Below are 17,103 nucleotides of genomic sequence, written 5' to 3'. Positions count from 1 at the left end.
GACTACAAGTGAAATGAAGGGATATTATGTGTCACCAAATACAACTAAGCATGCCATTTCACAAAACTTACGACATATCCTAAGTGGAGTTACTATACATATTGCACTAGGTTCCCTACTTTACTCTAGACTAAGGGAACTGAGAAACAATCTTAAGGTCCGAACGACTCTCCTTATTTGTTTTATATATTGGGGTTGTTCGCCGAGGGATAGCTAGCCAAGTTTTATTTTATCCTTGTACAAGCTTGATGTCTTTCACTTCAACCTTTTTTCCTAGATAAAATATTCTCATAAGAACAAAATTAGTGAACAAAAAACAAAATAATTTCAAGAGAAACATATCTTAAGCAAAATAGCTAGTCTCAAGAACAACTTATCCAAGGATTTCGATCACTGTAGTGAACAGCCACAATAGGAAATAACGTTTTAAAAGGAAAAGAACGAGACCCATATCAACATAACAGGGACATTTGGATCTAGGGAAAAGAAAATTATAGAAAATAGCAATGAAAAATTATTCCATGGAAAGCATAAGTTCATGGTCTAGTACGTTTGTACTTCACTTGAAAAATGGAAATTTTTTAATTCTGACAGAAAAAAAAAAAAAAAAAAAACAACGGAAAATGAGTTCACCAAGTAAAATAATCGGTTTGGGGCCCACAATCGGTTGTGCCTGAGAGTTATTGACAATTTCGTGTTTGTATATATAAGCACAGAATAGTATCATTAACAAGCTTTCAAACAAATCTCAAGTAAACCCAATCTGGTAAACTTATCTCAAGTAAACCCAATTTAGTGACTATGGTTTACCAAGTTCTCTGAGAGAAGAAAGGAAAAAATGTTACCCTTATCTATATATATATATATATATATATATATATATATAAGTAAAGCTGAATGTGGGAAGCTGAGGCTGCGCCACATGTCACCCCCACTGCATTCCGAAATTTAATAACGCATTAAGGGATGTGGCACACCGTTTCACATGTATTCCTCTATCACACGTAACCTTAATAACGAAATTTAAAAACGTGTTAAGAAACGTGGTTGCGCCAGGTGGCACTCCTCCTCCACAAATGTAAAACTCTCTATTAGTTCCTTTCCTTAGGATTCACAATCAAGAAAAAAAAAAAAGTAGCTGATTTTTTCCCAAAGGTATTTCACATATTTCTATTCAAAAATTTCTATATTTCCATATATTTTCTCTCTGCACCTTATGTTGAAACCCATTTATGACATCGCAAATGATTTCACATTTTCTTTTTTCTCTGATCATGTGATCATGTTTGAAACCTCTATGTTCTATTAATTTCTCTTGATTTTTTCCTAATGTTTGAAGCTGATGTTATATGGAGCAGCTCCTCGAAGCAAGAAGATTATACAGGACTTCCAACGGTTTCTCTTTCTTTCAGGTAAAGGCAAAGAAATTTATATAGTTAGTTATAAATTAGCTGAGTGTAATTATTTTGTAAAATTTGTCTCCAAGGTTCTGTGAGTTTGGGACCTTTCTTTTTTTTTCCTTTAACACTCTTAATGTTCAAGGTTTCTTAAGGTGGTATTTTTCCTGTGATGGCGATCATGCAAGTTTTTTGGGTCTTTTTCAGGACTTGTTTATTTTTCCTTTTCTTCTCAGCTTTTTTCTTCCCAATTTTAATGTGTCATGACTTTTATTTAAACCTTAAAATTGTATATCATTTTTAAATATCTTCTATGTGTTCTGGGATGAGCAGGCTTGGCAACTGGGAAAGAGGAGGATGAATTTATCAAATATCAATTCAAAGTTTTTTGAATTAATTACATGGGTTGCAAATATCCCTTAGCATTCCTTTTTAGAAAAATACAACTTATCGACTCATTTTTGTTGTGTCTTTTCATGTTATAGTGATTATTGATGCCTTTTCATCTTCCTGATCCCACCCGAATTTTGTAGTTGGACTCCATGCCGATTGCAACATCTCCTGGTGATGTCGATTGCCATATAATACTTGAGAACAATGGCAGCAAGCCTGTTGTTTTTAAATAGCAGAGATGCATATAAGGTATGTATTACAGGTCGAGCTCTGTCCCTGAAGCACAGTCTTCTAAAAGACTTTTCCATTAGAAGAGCATGCAGAGTTAAGGTTTCTATGGTGCCTGGAAATATTGGCCAGCAGGATGGTCACTTTGTCCATCTTTTGTTGTTGTGAAGTTTCTAATTGCCCTCATTGTTGCTTCATCTACTCCAGAAATATAATCATGCAGTACATTGATGATGATTTATGTAATGTAAAAGTAGGCCTTTAAGCCACTCGAGAATAATCCAGTGAAACTGAAATCGTCATGAAGGGTAGATACCTAAAATCGTCATGTGATATCCCTTTCCAAAAATAAAAAGAATTTTCTTACAAAAGTACCATGCTATTCAAGACACTTGCAAAAAAAATAAAAAGAACTTCAACAATTCCTTATCCCTGCGAGGCATGATCATCATCCTAAAACCATCCGGATGCATCACTTGGAGATGCTTGGGCCAAAACCAACAGCTAAAGGAGATGGGAAGTTAGCTGACACAAATGACCATAATTTCCTAGAATGATTGTAGCCTCTATATCCAATTCAAACATGAAATAGTTAGTTTATGTCATGTTCTATGTTTCGCTACTTAGTTATACTATGTTTTCATTATTTTATAAGAATTTGTTTAGGCCATAGTTTCCAGGTTTGTTGTCTGGTTCCATCAAGGAGTTTGCTTTGCTATTAACATGTTCAGTTCTTGACATTGATTCACCAATGCCCTTTTTGTTTCGGAGTTTAAGAACCGATTGAGAGTCCAATATTCAGTTTTGGACTCAAAATACTAACACAGATGACAATCATTCACAAAGTTGCATACTAAAGAATATCTACCATAAATTTGGGAAAATCTTTATTTAAAAAAATATTATAAAGCTTTCTTTTTTGGGCTGCCCTGTGCATCGCACAGGTCTCCAACTAGTTTGTACGGAAAATGAGAAAAAAAAAAGAAGAAGACCCGGGGTTCTTAGGCTCCTTCCTGAAAGACATTTATTGAGCCCTACTTGTGCCTCGGTTTGAATCACCAATCAAGGACAAAGCCTTATTCGGTTTACTCCTGGTTACTGGCTGCTACCAGACTTTCAGGTACTTGGCCTATCCATTGAACCGAACAACAACCATATGTCCAGCCAAATGCCATTGAGAACACCTTAGTCGGATATAATTCTAGGCCTTTATTCATCAAGCTTCATTTAGGCTCTGTTTGTATTGGATTTTGAGAACTGATTGCGAGTCAAAAACTGAATATTGGACTCAATTCTACATTTGGGACATGTTTATTTTGGATTTTGAGAACTGATTGTAAGTCAATCCAATAATCAGTATTGGGTTGACAATCAGTTCTCAAAATCCAAACAAACATGACCTTAGTGTCCCACCGAGAAATGCTAAACTGTGTGGTTTTGTAGCCCTCTATGCCGTGCATGATGTCAATTAGGGATAGGATCAAGACCATGTGGGTCGCCTAATGATGTTTTACACGGCCAACATTTGGGATTTCTATAAAAATTAAAAATTAATTTTAGGTAAACTTTTTTCCAAGAATTTTTTACCCAAGATCTAAACAAACCGACGTTGGATTTAGTAGTGTATCTATGTTATTATTCTTGACAAAATGATAAGGAGGAGTTTGGTGTTGCCACCTTGCTTACATCGTCATTGGTGTTCCTTCCACTACCACGCTAGAGTCTATTTGCCATTGCGACTGCGTAAAACAAATTCTACTAAGGAGACTAAAAGATGTTTCCGATATACCTACATACAATATATACTTTGAACATGTTTATTGTTTAGTTGTATCAACTTTGAACAATGTTTCCCGCATTCTCTTATATCTTATGTCACTAAATCCTCTCATTTAGTATTAGAAATCAGTGAGTATAAATTATCGCACAACAATAGATCTTGAGCAATAGGATATGATAGGGTGTGAAAACACCAGCCACTCACTGGCTGACACCTGTCGCCACTCACAGGCTGACACCTGTCCCAGGGTAGGTGAGCTGCAGCCTCTCACAGGCCGCCACCTGTCCTGGACACCTGTCCAGGACACCTCACCAGTTTTTCCCTATAAATAGGGAATCAGAGCTCAGACCAAGGGGTAATGTGAAAAATCCTCTCTCCTCCCTAAAAACTCTTAGACTTCTCCCCTTCACTCTTGCTCATACTGACTTGAGTGTCGAAGGGCCTGTCCGGAGTAAAACCCGGTCCGGTCTTCTGACCTCGCTTGCTTTGTGCAGGACTCACTCTCCACCACCTCCCTCGCTCTCACTTCGGTCTCTCAGAACCTAGCTACTTTGATCCTTCAGCTCAGCTCTTACGCCACTGCTGTACTTGTTACCGATTTTAGGCCTAACAGATTGGCGCCATCCGTGGGACCCTAGAACTAAAGCCTGTTCTCAGACATCTCACACAAAAATGGCAGGGCGCAAAAGTGCGCGGATAGCTTCCGCGCAGACCAACCAAGCCGCGCTACCTCGTCGGACCCGGAGCGGGAGAATCGCCTCGATGGTAGTGGCAGCCTCTGCTACAGCCGAGCAAAGCCTTCCTCGCTCGGAGCACCACAATCCCGTGCCCACCTCGGAGCAAGTCCAAGCTCTCTTCCAGCAGATGACGGCCCTTGTTGGTCAGTACCAACAACTACTTCAAGCACCCCCTCCACCTCCTCCAGAGGCCCCGCGATCTGCCCAAGGAGTCCATAGGGGAGAGTCATCACGCCATGGAGATGGCAGAACTCATCACTCCGCTAGACAAGTTCATTACCCCACAACGAGGCACGCCCAAACAGAGCCTCACCGCCGTGAAAGGTCACGGTCTCGCTCCACACAGAGGCGCCGAGCTCATGAAGATCGTGCGCCACCAGAAAAACTTCGACCTCGTCGTAGGAGTCCGGAGAGTCAGTCCGGCTCCGCGGCGAGCCAATCTGTGGGAAGAATGAGGTCCTTAGGCCACAGGGCGGATCCGTTACTACAAAGAATGGAGGACATGAACCATAAAATAGAGGAGCTGGCGAAGGACCAGAGCCGGCCTACCTCCAGGGTGTTCTCAAGTAGAACGCCGTTCACCGATGATGTTCTAGGTGCTCCAGCACCCAGAGGATTCAAAATGCCCGCCGTTCCTCAGTATGACGGCACTACCGATCCTGTGGACCACTTGGAGACATTCAGAACAATGATGCTCCTCCACGGCGCCTCTGATGGCTTCATTTGCAGAGCCTTCCCAACGACGCTCACCGGCGCGGCGAGAGACTGGTACTCCAGGATCAAACCGAACTCCATCAGCAATTTCGATGACTTTGGAGAGGATCTGGTCCGCCACTTCATGAGCAGCCGCAGGCCAAAGAAAACAACAGCATCACTGATGGCTCTACGACAGGAGGATAATGAACCTCTCAAGGTGTTCGTCCGCCGATTCAACAGGGAGGCACTTCAAGTGCCAAATCTAGATCCCTCAGCAGCAATGAACGCGCTTCTCGCCGGCGCCAGGTCTAATGATTTCCGTCGAGCGGTGGCTCGACAAAATCCGCACTCGTTAGCGGATCTTATGACAGGGGCAGAAGAGTATATAACGGTGGAGGAAACGTTGGCTGCTCTTAATTCAAATCGGAGGATAACCTCTGAAGAGAAGAATCTCCCCAAGCAGCGCAGGGAGGATAAACCTCCCCGAAAAGAGAAGTCTCCGCCTCCTCAGAGAAGAGAAGAAAACTTCACGCCTCTCAACACCTCCAGAAAACATATACTGGCAGCGATCAGTGAAGAGGAGTTCATAAAGTGGCCTGCTAGAATGATCTCCAAAGGAAACAGGAGAGATCCTTCAAAGTACTGCCGGTTCCACAAGGACCACGGCCACGACACAGATGATTGTTGGCAGCTCAAGGAAGAAATTGAGCAGCTTATCAGCCGGGGTTATTTGAAAAAGTATATCCGAACCGACAGCCGCAAGCAAGAGCGCAAGGGCAAGAGCCCCGAGGGCCGAAGCCCTCGGGGCCGAAGCCCTCGGAGATCACAACAGCCCCCTGCTCGGGACAAGACCCCTCAACCGTCCAATGTACAGCCTGAGGCACCCCGATCTCAGCCAAGGGGGGTCATCAGTACAATTATGGGTGGGCCTGCCGCTGGGGGCACCTCCTCTACCGCTCGCAAAGCTTATGCACGGCGAGTTAACGCCGTGCACACAACCAGCAAGAAGTCGAGAACGGAGAATGAGATCTCCTTCTCAGACGCAGATCTGGACAACCTGATCCTACCCCACGACGATGCACTGGTTTTAACCATGCTCGTTGCCAACTGGGAGGTGAAGAAAATTCTCGTAGATAACGGGAGTTCAGCGGACATTCTATACTACCACGCCTTCGAGAAAATGATGATTGGCGACGACCGATTGAAGCCGGCGAACTCAGATTTATTTGGCTTCTCCGGGGAAGTCGTAAAAGTAGTGGGGCAGATCGAGCTCCCCGTTCTTGTCGGGGACGCACCTTGTCAAGCATTCGCCATGGTTAACTTCCTGGTAGTAAGGGCCACCTCGGTCTATAATGCTATCTTGGGACGGCCTGGCCAGAACCTAATCCGTGCGGTGGCCTCAGCTTACCACCAAAAGATGAAGTTCATAACCCCCAATGGTGTGGGGGAAGTCCGAGGAGATCAGCCTCAATCCCGAGAGTGCTATGCAATGGCACTGAAAGGCAAAAACGCAGTGGAATCACTACCAATTGAACTGCTCGATGTTAGGGACGAGCTCAGAGGGACTCAACCTGCTGAAGACCTCCTCTCCATCCCACTGTGCCCTGAGGACAGTGAGAAAGTCGCCTTGATTGGTTCTTCCCTTAGCAGCAGCATTCAGCACCAGCTCACCGAGTTTCTCCACGCCAATGCAGATGTCTTTGCATGGGTTCCGGCCGATATGCCCGGCATTAATCCAGAGGTCAGCATACACAGGCTTGGTGTTGATTCAACCTGTAGACCGGTGAAGCAGAAGAGGCGACATTTTGCTTTCGAAAGACGACAGGCAATAAAAGAAGAAGTGGAGAGGCTTCTGAAGGCTGACTTCATTCGCGAGATTCGATACCCGGACTGGTTAGCAAACGTAGTCCTGGTCAAAAAGACCAACGGAAAATGGAGAACCTGCGTCGATTTCACCGATCTGAATAAGGCCTGTCCAAAAGACAGCTATCCACTCCCGAAGATAGACCAGCTCATTGACGCCACAGCAGGTCATGAGCTGCTGAGCTTCATGGACGCCTTCTCCGGATATAATCAAATCAGGATGTTCGAGTCGGATATACCAAAGACCTCCTTCGTCACAGACCAAGGGACTTATTGCTACCGAGTTATGCCCTTTGGCCTCAAAAACGCTGGAGCTACTTACCAAAGGCTGGTGAACAGACTTTTTCAGAACCAGATCGGCCGAAACATGGAAGTTTATGTGGACGATATGCTGGTCAAAAGTCGAAGTGCACAAGACCACGTGTCTGATCTCAGAGAAACATTTCAGGTCCTAAAGAAGCACAACATGAAACTCAACCCCACCAAGTGCACTTTTGGTGTCAGTTCGGGGAAGTTCTTAGGATTCATGGTGAGCCAGCGAGGGATAGAAGCAAACCCAGAAAAGATCAGAGCCGTGATGGAGCTTACCGCCCCAAAAACCATCAGAGAAGTTCAGCGGCTCATGGGAATGATAGCGGCGCTGGGTATCTTCATCTCCAAATCAGCGGAGAGATGCCAGCCATTTTTCAGTGCGGTTAAGGGCCTCAAAACTGCGCCCTGGACGGAAGAATGCCAGATTGCCTTCGACGAGCTGAAAAGGTATCTGTCCTCCCCGCCATTATTAACAAAGCCGGAGCCAGGTGAGGAGTTATTTCTATATCTCTCCGTTAGCTCCACGGCACTGGCAGCTGTCCTCGTCCGCGAAGAGCACCGCCAGCAAAAACCAATCTATTCTGTCAGCAAGGTTCTTCACGACGCAGAAACAAGGTACCAGCGGGTCGAGAAATTGGCTTACGCGCTGGTAATGGCTGCAAGAAAATTAAGACCGTACTTTCAAGCTCACACTGTAAAGGTCTTGACTGACCAGCCGCTTCGGCAAGTACTCCATCGACCAGATATCTCCGGACGACTTGTGAAATGGGCCGTAGAGCTGAGCGAGTTCGACATCCAGTACGCTCCAAGGCCAGCCATCAAGGCCCAAGTACTGGCAGATTTCGTAGCAGAGTGCACCATCCCCCAGCAAGTCGCCGACCCTGAAACGGTACAACTCCCAGTTGCAGAGAAAGCGGTTCCTGAAGAATGCATAGCAGAAACTCAGACAGAAATCTTGCAACCGCCGGCAGAGCAGGACTCCATGACCAGCACACCAATTTGGGAAGTATATGTCGACGGATCTTCAAATAAAAACGGCTGTGGAGCAGGCCTCATCCTCACTGGGCCTGAGGGGTTCACTGCGGATTATGCTCTGAGATTCGGATTCCGTGCATCCAACAATGAGGCAGAATATGAAGCCCTCCTTGCCGGAATGAACCTAGCAATTCAGACCGGCGCCCGGAAATTAAAAGCATACTGCGACTCACAGCTGGTAGCAAACCAAATCCAAGGGGTCTACGAAGCACGAGATGAGCGTATGGTTAAGTATCTTGCCAAGGTTCATCAACTCTCCAGCCGGTTTGCCAGTTTCGAGGTCATCAGAGTACCACGAACAGAAAATGCCAAAGCAGATGTACTGTCGAAGCTGGCTGCCTCTGGATACACCACTCTTGGAAGCATACGTATGGAATTCCTACAAAGATCTAGCATCGAAAGAGAAGCCGCAGAAATAATGCAGGTGGAGAACGATCCGTGCTGGATGGATGAGATCATTCATTACTTACGGGACGAGAAACTTCCCGAAGATAAGAAGGAAGCCCGTAAGGTGATACAGAGAGCCGCCCGATTCTCCCTCAGCAGTGACATTTTGTATAAAAGGTCCTACACTCTCCCGTACCTGAAGTGTCTGGGACAAAGCGACGCCGCGTACGCATTGCAAGAGACTCATGAAGGAATCTGTGGAGAACATCTGGGGGGCAAAGCCCTGGCGATCAAGGTACTCCTCAGAGGATTGTACTGGCCCACCATACGACAAGACGCGCTGAACCTGGTTAAAAAGTGCGAGAGGTGCCAGAAATTCTCCCCCACCATCCACCAGCCTGCTGTGGCGATGGCCCCAATTATCAGTCCACTTCCTTTTGCAGTATGGGGGATGGACATCTTGGGCCCTTTTCCACCGGCTTCCGGAAAGCGCATATTCGTAGTAGTGGCAATCGACTACTTCACCAAGTGGGTGGAGGCAGAACCTCTAGCCCAGATCACTGAGCAGAATATACAGAATTTCTTCTGGAAGGCAGTGGTCTGCAGATTTGGGATTCCCCGTGCCTTAATCACAGATAACGGCAAACAGTTCGACTGCCGGAACTTTCGGAAGTTCTGCTCTGACTTAAAGATTGAACAGAGATTCACTTCGGTTGCTCACCCCCAGACCAATGGGCAAACGGAAGTGACTAATAGAATCCTGCTTCAAGGGATAAAGAAGAGGCTGGATGAAAAAGCTGGCCGATGGGCAGATGAGCTCTATCATGTTCTGTGGGCTTACCGCACCACTCCTCGCACGACAACTGGTGAATCACCATTCAACCTCTCCTTTGGAACTGAGGCTGTGATACCAGTTGATATAGGCACCCCATCTCCCAGAATCACTAGTTTCAACGAGCAGCTTAACAGCGACGGACTCCGTGCCAATCTCGACTTACTAGAAGAAATCCGGGAGGAATCCCGAATTCGGGTCGCCGCTTATAAGCAGAAGGTATCAAATTATCACAACTCCAAGATTCGCCCCAGAGAATTCAAGACTGGAGATTTGGTCCTGAGAAGGGCAGCCGTCTCCCAACCGACAAAAGTCGGGAAACTCTCTCCAACTTGGGAGGGGCCATATCGAGTGAAAGAAGTTATCCGGCCAGGAAGCTACAAGCTAGAGACACTGGAGGAGCACTTATTATCTCACGCCTGGAACTCTAAAAATCTCAGGAACTATTATCAGTAGTCAAGATATCCGGCATAAAAAGGTGACTAAGTTTGTATATTTGTTGTTATGAATAAATAACCTTTTTGCAGATTCAGTTTCACTCTTATACTGGAAACCCAGTTCACAAAACTAGGGTACTCATTGGAAACCCAGTTCGCAAAACTTGGGTACTCACTGGAAACCCAGTTCTTAAACTTGGGTACTCATTGGAAACCCAGTTCACAAAACTTGGGTACTCACTGGAAACCCAGTTCACAAAACTTGGGTACTCATTGGAAACCCAGTTCACAAAACTTGGGTACTCATTGGAAACCCAGTTCACAAAACTTGGGTACTCACTGGAAACCCAGTTCTTAAACTTGGGCACTCATTGGAAACCCAGTTCCCAAACTTGGGTACTCACTGAAATCCCAGCTCGTCACGACCCGGCTCTCAACAAACTCCATTCTAGGTTATCAAATATCAAAACTAAAAGATAAGACAAGTAAACAACTCAGTTAAGAGATACCAGAGACAGAAAGACAAATGCGATTTCATTAATCAGAAGCTTGGGGCCTCGAAGGCCATTACAAAATGTACTCTAAAAGAGCTGTGGGGTCTCAAGGACCATTACAAAATGGGATAAAAAGATTCAGGAAACTAAACATTCGGAAGAGAGGGGGTAACAACAGAAGCATCAGCAATAGGGGCTGGCTCCTCATCACCAATTTTCGGCCTGGCAGGAAGACTCATCTTCTCCATCACTAGGTTAAGATTGCATGCCTGAAGCTCCTGAAGGCAGTCATAGTATCCTAGGCTATACGCCTCACTAGAAAGACTGCAGAGCTCAGCCTCCTTCGCCTCTGCGGCCTCTGTCGCTGCCTCCTTCACCGCAGCCTCTTGCCTTTCTCTGGCCCTCTTTCTCTGAGCCTCCGCAGCCTTGGCTGATCTCTGCTTCTCCAAGGCCAGGTCCTCCATGAGCAGCTTTTTCTCCTCCTGTACCTTCCCAATGTTTGTTTGAAGCTCCTGGGCCTCAAGAGCTAGCTTCCCGTTCACCTCCTCGGACTTAGTAATGGTTTCAGAGAATTTCCTGCTTTTCGCCAGGAGATCGTCGTAGTACAAAGCGATCTGCAGAAAGGAGCCAATATCAGCAATATTTGGACAAAAAAAAAAGGGGGGACAGGAAGCCAGCAACTTAAATTCTTTCCTTACCTGGTAGAGAGAAGAACGCACCGCCTCCTCTCCTGTAGCTGGCGGCTCACGGAGAATCTGTTGCTTGTCCCTTCGCAACAGGCACTTACTCATGATTTCTCCAGCTACTCGGCTCTCGCCCAGAGCAGTGTCATCCCTCATAACGGCCCAATTAGGCCGGAAAACATTATCACTCAAGCCCACTGGGGGACGGCCTCCAGAACCAGTACCAGTGGAGGCACCACCGGACTTTGAAGAGCCGACGCCCTGAGAGAAGGGCCCTACAAGCTTCACCGTAGTCTTCGCCCTCGGAGCTAGGGGCGGAGCAGTACCTTCAGATGGAGCCGGACTGGCCAGGTCACTCGCCTTTCTTTTTTGGCGCTCTTGCTGTGCCTGTTTAGCACCTTCTTCTGCCCTCGGCTGGGCCTCTTGTCTTATTTTTTCTACGAGTGACTGTTTCTTCATCTCTGCAAAAATAAGCAAGCAGTCAGAAACAAGTATACAAAAGCGAACAGATTGCAAAGATAAGTCTAGCTACATACGTTCTGGGGTCGGGGCACTCACGCCCAGCCCGACCAGAATCTCCTCTTCTGAAAATTCCTTACAGCGGATGAGGCCAGACTGCTCAATCTCCTTCCGCATCAAGGCGAATGTTACCGCATCCTCACCTTCGAGGAGCGGCTTTCGGCTTAGCTTTGAAGTATCTGGAGTGTCCCACACTAGAGGGACAGGCCAGGGCTCACTGGTCTCCTGATCCATGATGTAGAAGAATCTATTCTTCCACGAGTGAATCGACGACGGGATGCCAGTGATTATCTTTCCTTCAGGGCGCTGGCTAATGTAGATCCAGCCCCCTTCTTTATGTTTCTTCAGATGTGCACAAGCACGGAACAGCGACAAAGTCACGCTCCTCTCTAACCGGCCGTGGACGAGATACAAGAACCCAGTCAGTAGTCTCCAAGAGTTCGGAGCTACCTGGGCTGGGGCAAGTCCGTAGTATCGAAGCACCGCTGTGAAAAAGGGATGCAAAGGAAATCGGAGTCCCGCCCTCAGTGACTCCTCGTAAATACAGAGATCCTGACTCTCGTTACAGGCTCTATCTCCTTCTATAGCCGCCCGCAGTTCAAACCTTGGGGGCACACAGTATTTGTCCCTGATGTCTCCCAGCATGGACCTGGAGAGGTAATTCTCCTCGACTAGAGCTCGCAGGTTGTATTTTGGATTGGCATCCATCCGCGCTCTAGCGATCACCTCCACCGCCCGGCCAGGAAGGAATGTTGTGGACGCTTCAGCAGCGTCGCTCCCAACACTCCCTTCTGCTCGGGGGATACTGCCAGTCAGGGGTGGAGTGGCATTCAGGTCCAAAAACACTTCATCCCTGTCCCCTCCGTCGTCGCTATCTACAAGATCTATCCTAGCGGACGTCCTAGCCACTATAGGCTCCTGAGGCGGCCTAAACTCTGAACTACTGCTAGTGGAGGACCCCGTACTGGACTCGGAATCGGAAGAACTACCAGACATAGTAAAAAGAAGGGCTGAGAGGAATATCGGTGTGTGGAGCTCGCAAAGACCTTTGCACGAGACTGCGACCTGCGAACTGAGAACTGGGAAGTCACACTCCCCGAGCAAAAACAGAAAAGAAGATAAAAAGTGAAAAGTAAAAAATGAGAAGGGGTAAACCTCCTTTTATAGTTTTTCTGAGACGGTTGGGTAATAAATACGACGCTCGCATCTCGAGAGCACCTGGATGGCGCCACGTGTCCTTTATTTATGACGGACACATTCTCCCACTCATGTACGATCAAGCACGCGCATGCCCCTACGCGCGTGGACACTCACGTCTCCGGAACAGATCTCCGCACTCCGCACTCCGCACTCCGTACTCCGCACTGGATTTCCAAAAGCCGAACTGGATATAACGCGTTCTTCACAAAACAACAAAAATCAGTTCGGGACGAACCGGACTGCCCACAAGACGACAAAAATCAGTCCGGAAAAAGCCGAACTGGATATAACGCGTTCTCGCAAAACGACAAAAATCAGTCCGGTCCGAACCGGACTGCCCGCAAGACGACAAAAATCAGTCCGGAAAAAGCCGAACTGGATATAACGCGTTCTCGCAAAACGACAAAAATCAGTCCGGTCCGAACCGGACTGCCCGCAAAACGACAAAAATCAGTTCGGGACGAACCGGACTGCCCACAAGACGACAAAAATCAGTCCGGAAAAAGCCGAACTGGATATAACGCGTCTCATAAAACGACAAAAATCAGTCCGGTTGAAGCCGCACTCCGGACTGCGAACTGGATATGGCGTATTCTCCATCAGAAGCCAGTCCGGTTGGAGCCGGACTCCGGACTGCGAACTCCGGACTGCGAACTGAATATGACGCAGTCTATTCTCCATCAGAAGCCAGTCCGGTTTGAGCCGGACTCCGGACTGCGAACTCCGGACTCCGGACTGCGAACTGGATATGGCGTATTCTCTATCAGAAGCCAGTGCGGTTTGAGCCGGACTCCGGACTGCGAACTCCGGACTCCGGACTGCGAACTGGATGTGGCGTACTCTCCATCAGAAGCCAGTCCGGTTTGAGCCGGACTCCGGACTGCGAACGCCGGACTGCGTACTCCGGACTGCGATCTCCGAACTCCATACTCAATTCTTCGATTCACCTCCGAACAACATCTGCTCATCCAGAAGACCGACTGATCGCACTTTCCCAAGTCCCTCAATGACTTGGAAAACTGGGGGGCAAACTGATAGGGTGTGAAAACACCAGCCACTCACTGGCTGACACCTGTCGCCACTCACAGGCTGACACCTGTCCCAGGGTAGGTGAGCTGCAGCCTCTCACAGGCCGCCACCTGTCCTGGACACCTCACCAGTTTTTCCCTATAAATAGGGAATCAGAGCTCAGACCAAGGGGTAATGTGAAAAATCCTCTCTCCTCCCTAAAAACTCTTAGACTTCTCCCCTTCACTCTTGCTCATACTGACTTGAGTGTCGAAGGGCCTGTCCGGAGTAAAACCCGGTCCGGTCTTCTGACCTCGCTTGCTTTGTGCAGGACTCACTCTCCACCACCTCCCTCGCTCTCACTTCGGTCTCTCAGAACCTAGCTACTTTGATCCTTCAGCTCAGCTCTTACGCCACTGTTGTACCTGTTACCGATTTTAGGCCTAACAGGATATAAGAGATTTAAGAGAATCCTTAGACTGCATGAACTCTATAGATACATTAAGGGAGCTGACATAGAAGACAAAATTATTTATTAAAGCCCCATAATCTTCAAGTTCCGATGTCCGACGGGGTCCCCTTCGGACGCCCAAGCGACATGGTTCAAATGTCCGGATGGAACCCCTCGGGTGCCTTAATCATTCTGGACTCTTGGAACTAGAGAGCTGATTTCTATCAGTCCATTCAGTCGGATGCCCGAAGGTACCCTTTCGGACGTCCGAAGAATGTTAGGGCGTCCGAATCGTCGAACAGAAAATTTTCTTTTTAGGGCGATTTTTACCCGATTTACACCAAATCTAAAATGGCCATAACTTCTCCGTTTCTCTTCGAAATCAAGCAAGATTGGATCCGTTGGAAAGCTTGTGACAAAAGGTTAACAAAGACCCCAAGAAACTCTTCGGATACTGGCTGCAATTTCGCCGAACGAAGAAAAAAAAAAAAAAAAAAAAAAAAAAAACTCTCCACAAACCCTAATTGGCACAAGAACATAAACTCCTACAGATCCAATACGAAACTACCAACAAAACTTATTCTTACCTCGATTTGCCTTATTCCGATGGTGGGAACAACTCCGGCCGTTCTTGGTTTGCTCCAGTATTTATACTAATTTTAAACAACCCTAATACAAAATTTTAGGAAATTTATGTAAATACCCTCATTAAAAACGAAAATACGCTTGGGGTATTTCAATTACAATGGATTAAACCCAAACCGACAAACCCGCAACCCTTTCTTTGCTCCTCTCATCCAAGACCGTACACGTACCGAGAGTAACCTGAGAGAAAACCCCAAGAGAAGACCCAAGAGGAACCAGAGAACCCCCTGCCCCCCTCTCTGCGCACACAAAGAGCCTCTCCGCCCAAGCCTCCCTTTGCCGTAACACCATTCACACAAGGTTACAGAGACTTTATAGCTAGGCCTTTTTCCAAAAGCCTAAAAATGTTTCTGTTTCTATTTTTGCCTCCCAACATAGCCGGCTGGGAAACAAGCCAACTTTCCCAGCATGATTGTTTTCCTTGGGACTCTGTTTCTTTTCATTTCTTTCACAGTAAAATGGGGTTAAAAAAATTTACACCCATTGTTCCACTTAAAATGGGTGTAAAATCTGTTTTACGCCCATTTTACATTGAGAGAGATTCTCTCCAAGCTTTAAAAAGCAATGATTGCTCAACAAATTTTTCTTTTAAGATAGAACATTCTCTTAAAATTAGTACATTCAGATTAAAAATGTTCTAATGTTCGAGATTGTTATTTCAAAAAAATAAATTAAAAAAGAGCTAAGTTCAGATATATAGGAGAACAAAGAGAAAAACATCAAGCTCACAACTCAAAGTAAAGAAACGACAACACATATGACCATTAAAAGAAACACACACACACATTAAGCTCACAAACTAATAGCAATCAACTCCTACACTGTTCTTATCTTTTTCCTGATCAGCATCATTTCCTCTCAAGAACTTACTTAGTACTAGTAGTCTATAGAAGAGTTGCTTAATTAAATACCAATAGCCCTATTAAGACCTCTAGTAAGGGCGCTGACCCAGGTAGTTGCCTGGTGGGTCATAGTTGCACGTGATAAATATAGCACCATTACTGCATGTGACACGGGCACACCCGAGCCGGACCGAGTCACGCCACACGACCTGGGTGTAGTGTCCACAGACCTCCCCACCTGCACAAGTGTTTGTGTTGTAGTCAAAGTACTGACCCTCGCTGACCCACGCGTTCACGGCATCGGCCGCACTCCAATCATCCGGACCCGCCAAAGAGGTTCTCGCCATAGGGTCCGCCAGAATGGGCGAGCCCACAGTCGCCGCTCCTCTGGTTGGCATAGTTCTCGGCGTAGGCCGCCACGGTGCTGTCCCATGTCATAGGGCCCACACCAACCTGTGACCTAGCCGCGTTATGGGCGTCTAGGTAGTTTTGTGGGGAGTTTTGGGCTCTACAAACTTGGACCAGGGCTAGACCCATGACACATATGTAAGCCAATGCAAGGGCGGATTGTTCCATCTTCCTCCACTTCTTTTCACTCTCTTAAAGTCTCTTAACTCAGAAATATCTCAAGCTTTGGCACATTGAGACTCTTGTTGTTAGGGTAATATATAGAGGACACTCTACAAAAGACCTCACTTGCTTTTTTGAAGAGGCAAGTCGTGAGTCACGAAAGTGAACGTTTATCTTTTCCGTGAAATACGCTGGAACAGTGGTGGTTAGAAGTGACATTTTTAGTATTATTCATTGATTATATGCTGATTTTACGTGATTACATCCTTTGATCTAAAGGGTTAACATATAAGTCCAGCCAAATTCTATTGAGAACACTTTGATCAGATAATCCTTGACCCTTGATCCATGGAGCCTTGTTTAGGCCGGGTTCTACAAAGAAAACTTAAACTTTTGATTTTTGTAATCCGTAGTTATACATCCCTCAACCATTCATTGAATGACTTATGTGTAGGGTTGCAAACGAGCCGAGCCGAGCTTTGGGGTGTTCGGGCTCTCGGCTCGTTAAATTTGAGGCGAGGCTCGTGACGAGCTTTTTTTTTTTTTCGGCTCATGTTCGGCTCGCCAAAATTCCACAAAGCTCAAGCTCGGCTC

The 17,103-nt window shown here is 46.4% G+C and overlaps 1 protein-coding gene and 1 pseudogene across 1 annotated transcript; both read right to left on the bottom strand.

Moving 5' to 3' along the window:
* Window positions 1-10,697: 10,697 nt before the first annotated feature.
* Window positions 10,698-11,753, bottom strand: LOC143875772 (uncharacterized). The gene is made up of 2 exons (XM_077377377.1): window positions 11,290-11,753; window positions 10,698-11,205 (listed from the first exon to the last, which is right to left on the bottom strand). Exons 1-2 carry the CDS (start codon window positions 11,731-11,733, stop codon window positions 10,738-10,740), a joined length of 912 nt encoding a protein of 303 aa, XP_077233492.1. The 5' UTR covers window positions 11,734-11,753; the 3' UTR covers window positions 10,698-10,737.
* Window positions 11,754-15,768: 4,015 nt separating this feature from the next.
* Window positions 15,769-16,605, bottom strand: LOC143875771 (basic form of pathogenesis-related protein 1-like; annotated as a pseudogene).
* Window positions 16,606-17,103: the final 498 nt, after the last annotated feature.

This window comes from Tasmannia lanceolata, unplaced genomic scaffold (assembly GCF_043159265.1).
Source record: "Tasmannia lanceolata isolate RefF3 unplaced genomic scaffold, GAP_Taslan_0.1 ptg000004l, whole genome shotgun sequence".
Lineage (NCBI taxonomy): Eukaryota > Viridiplantae > Streptophyta > Magnoliopsida > Canellales > Winteraceae > Tasmannia > Tasmannia lanceolata.
This window is presented reverse-complemented; position numbering and strand designations above follow the sequence as displayed.

Excerpts from the sequence above, each read along its gene's own strand:
- LOC143875772 (XM_077377377.1), bottom strand. The coding sequence starts at position 11,733 with ATGAAGAAACAGTCACTCGTAGAAAAAATAAGACAAGAGGCCCAGCCG. Across the intron at positions 11,206-11,289 it reads TGCGTTCTTCTCTCTACCAG|ATCGCTTTGTACTACGACGA; the intron begins GTAAGGAAAGAA and ends TCCTTTCTGCAG.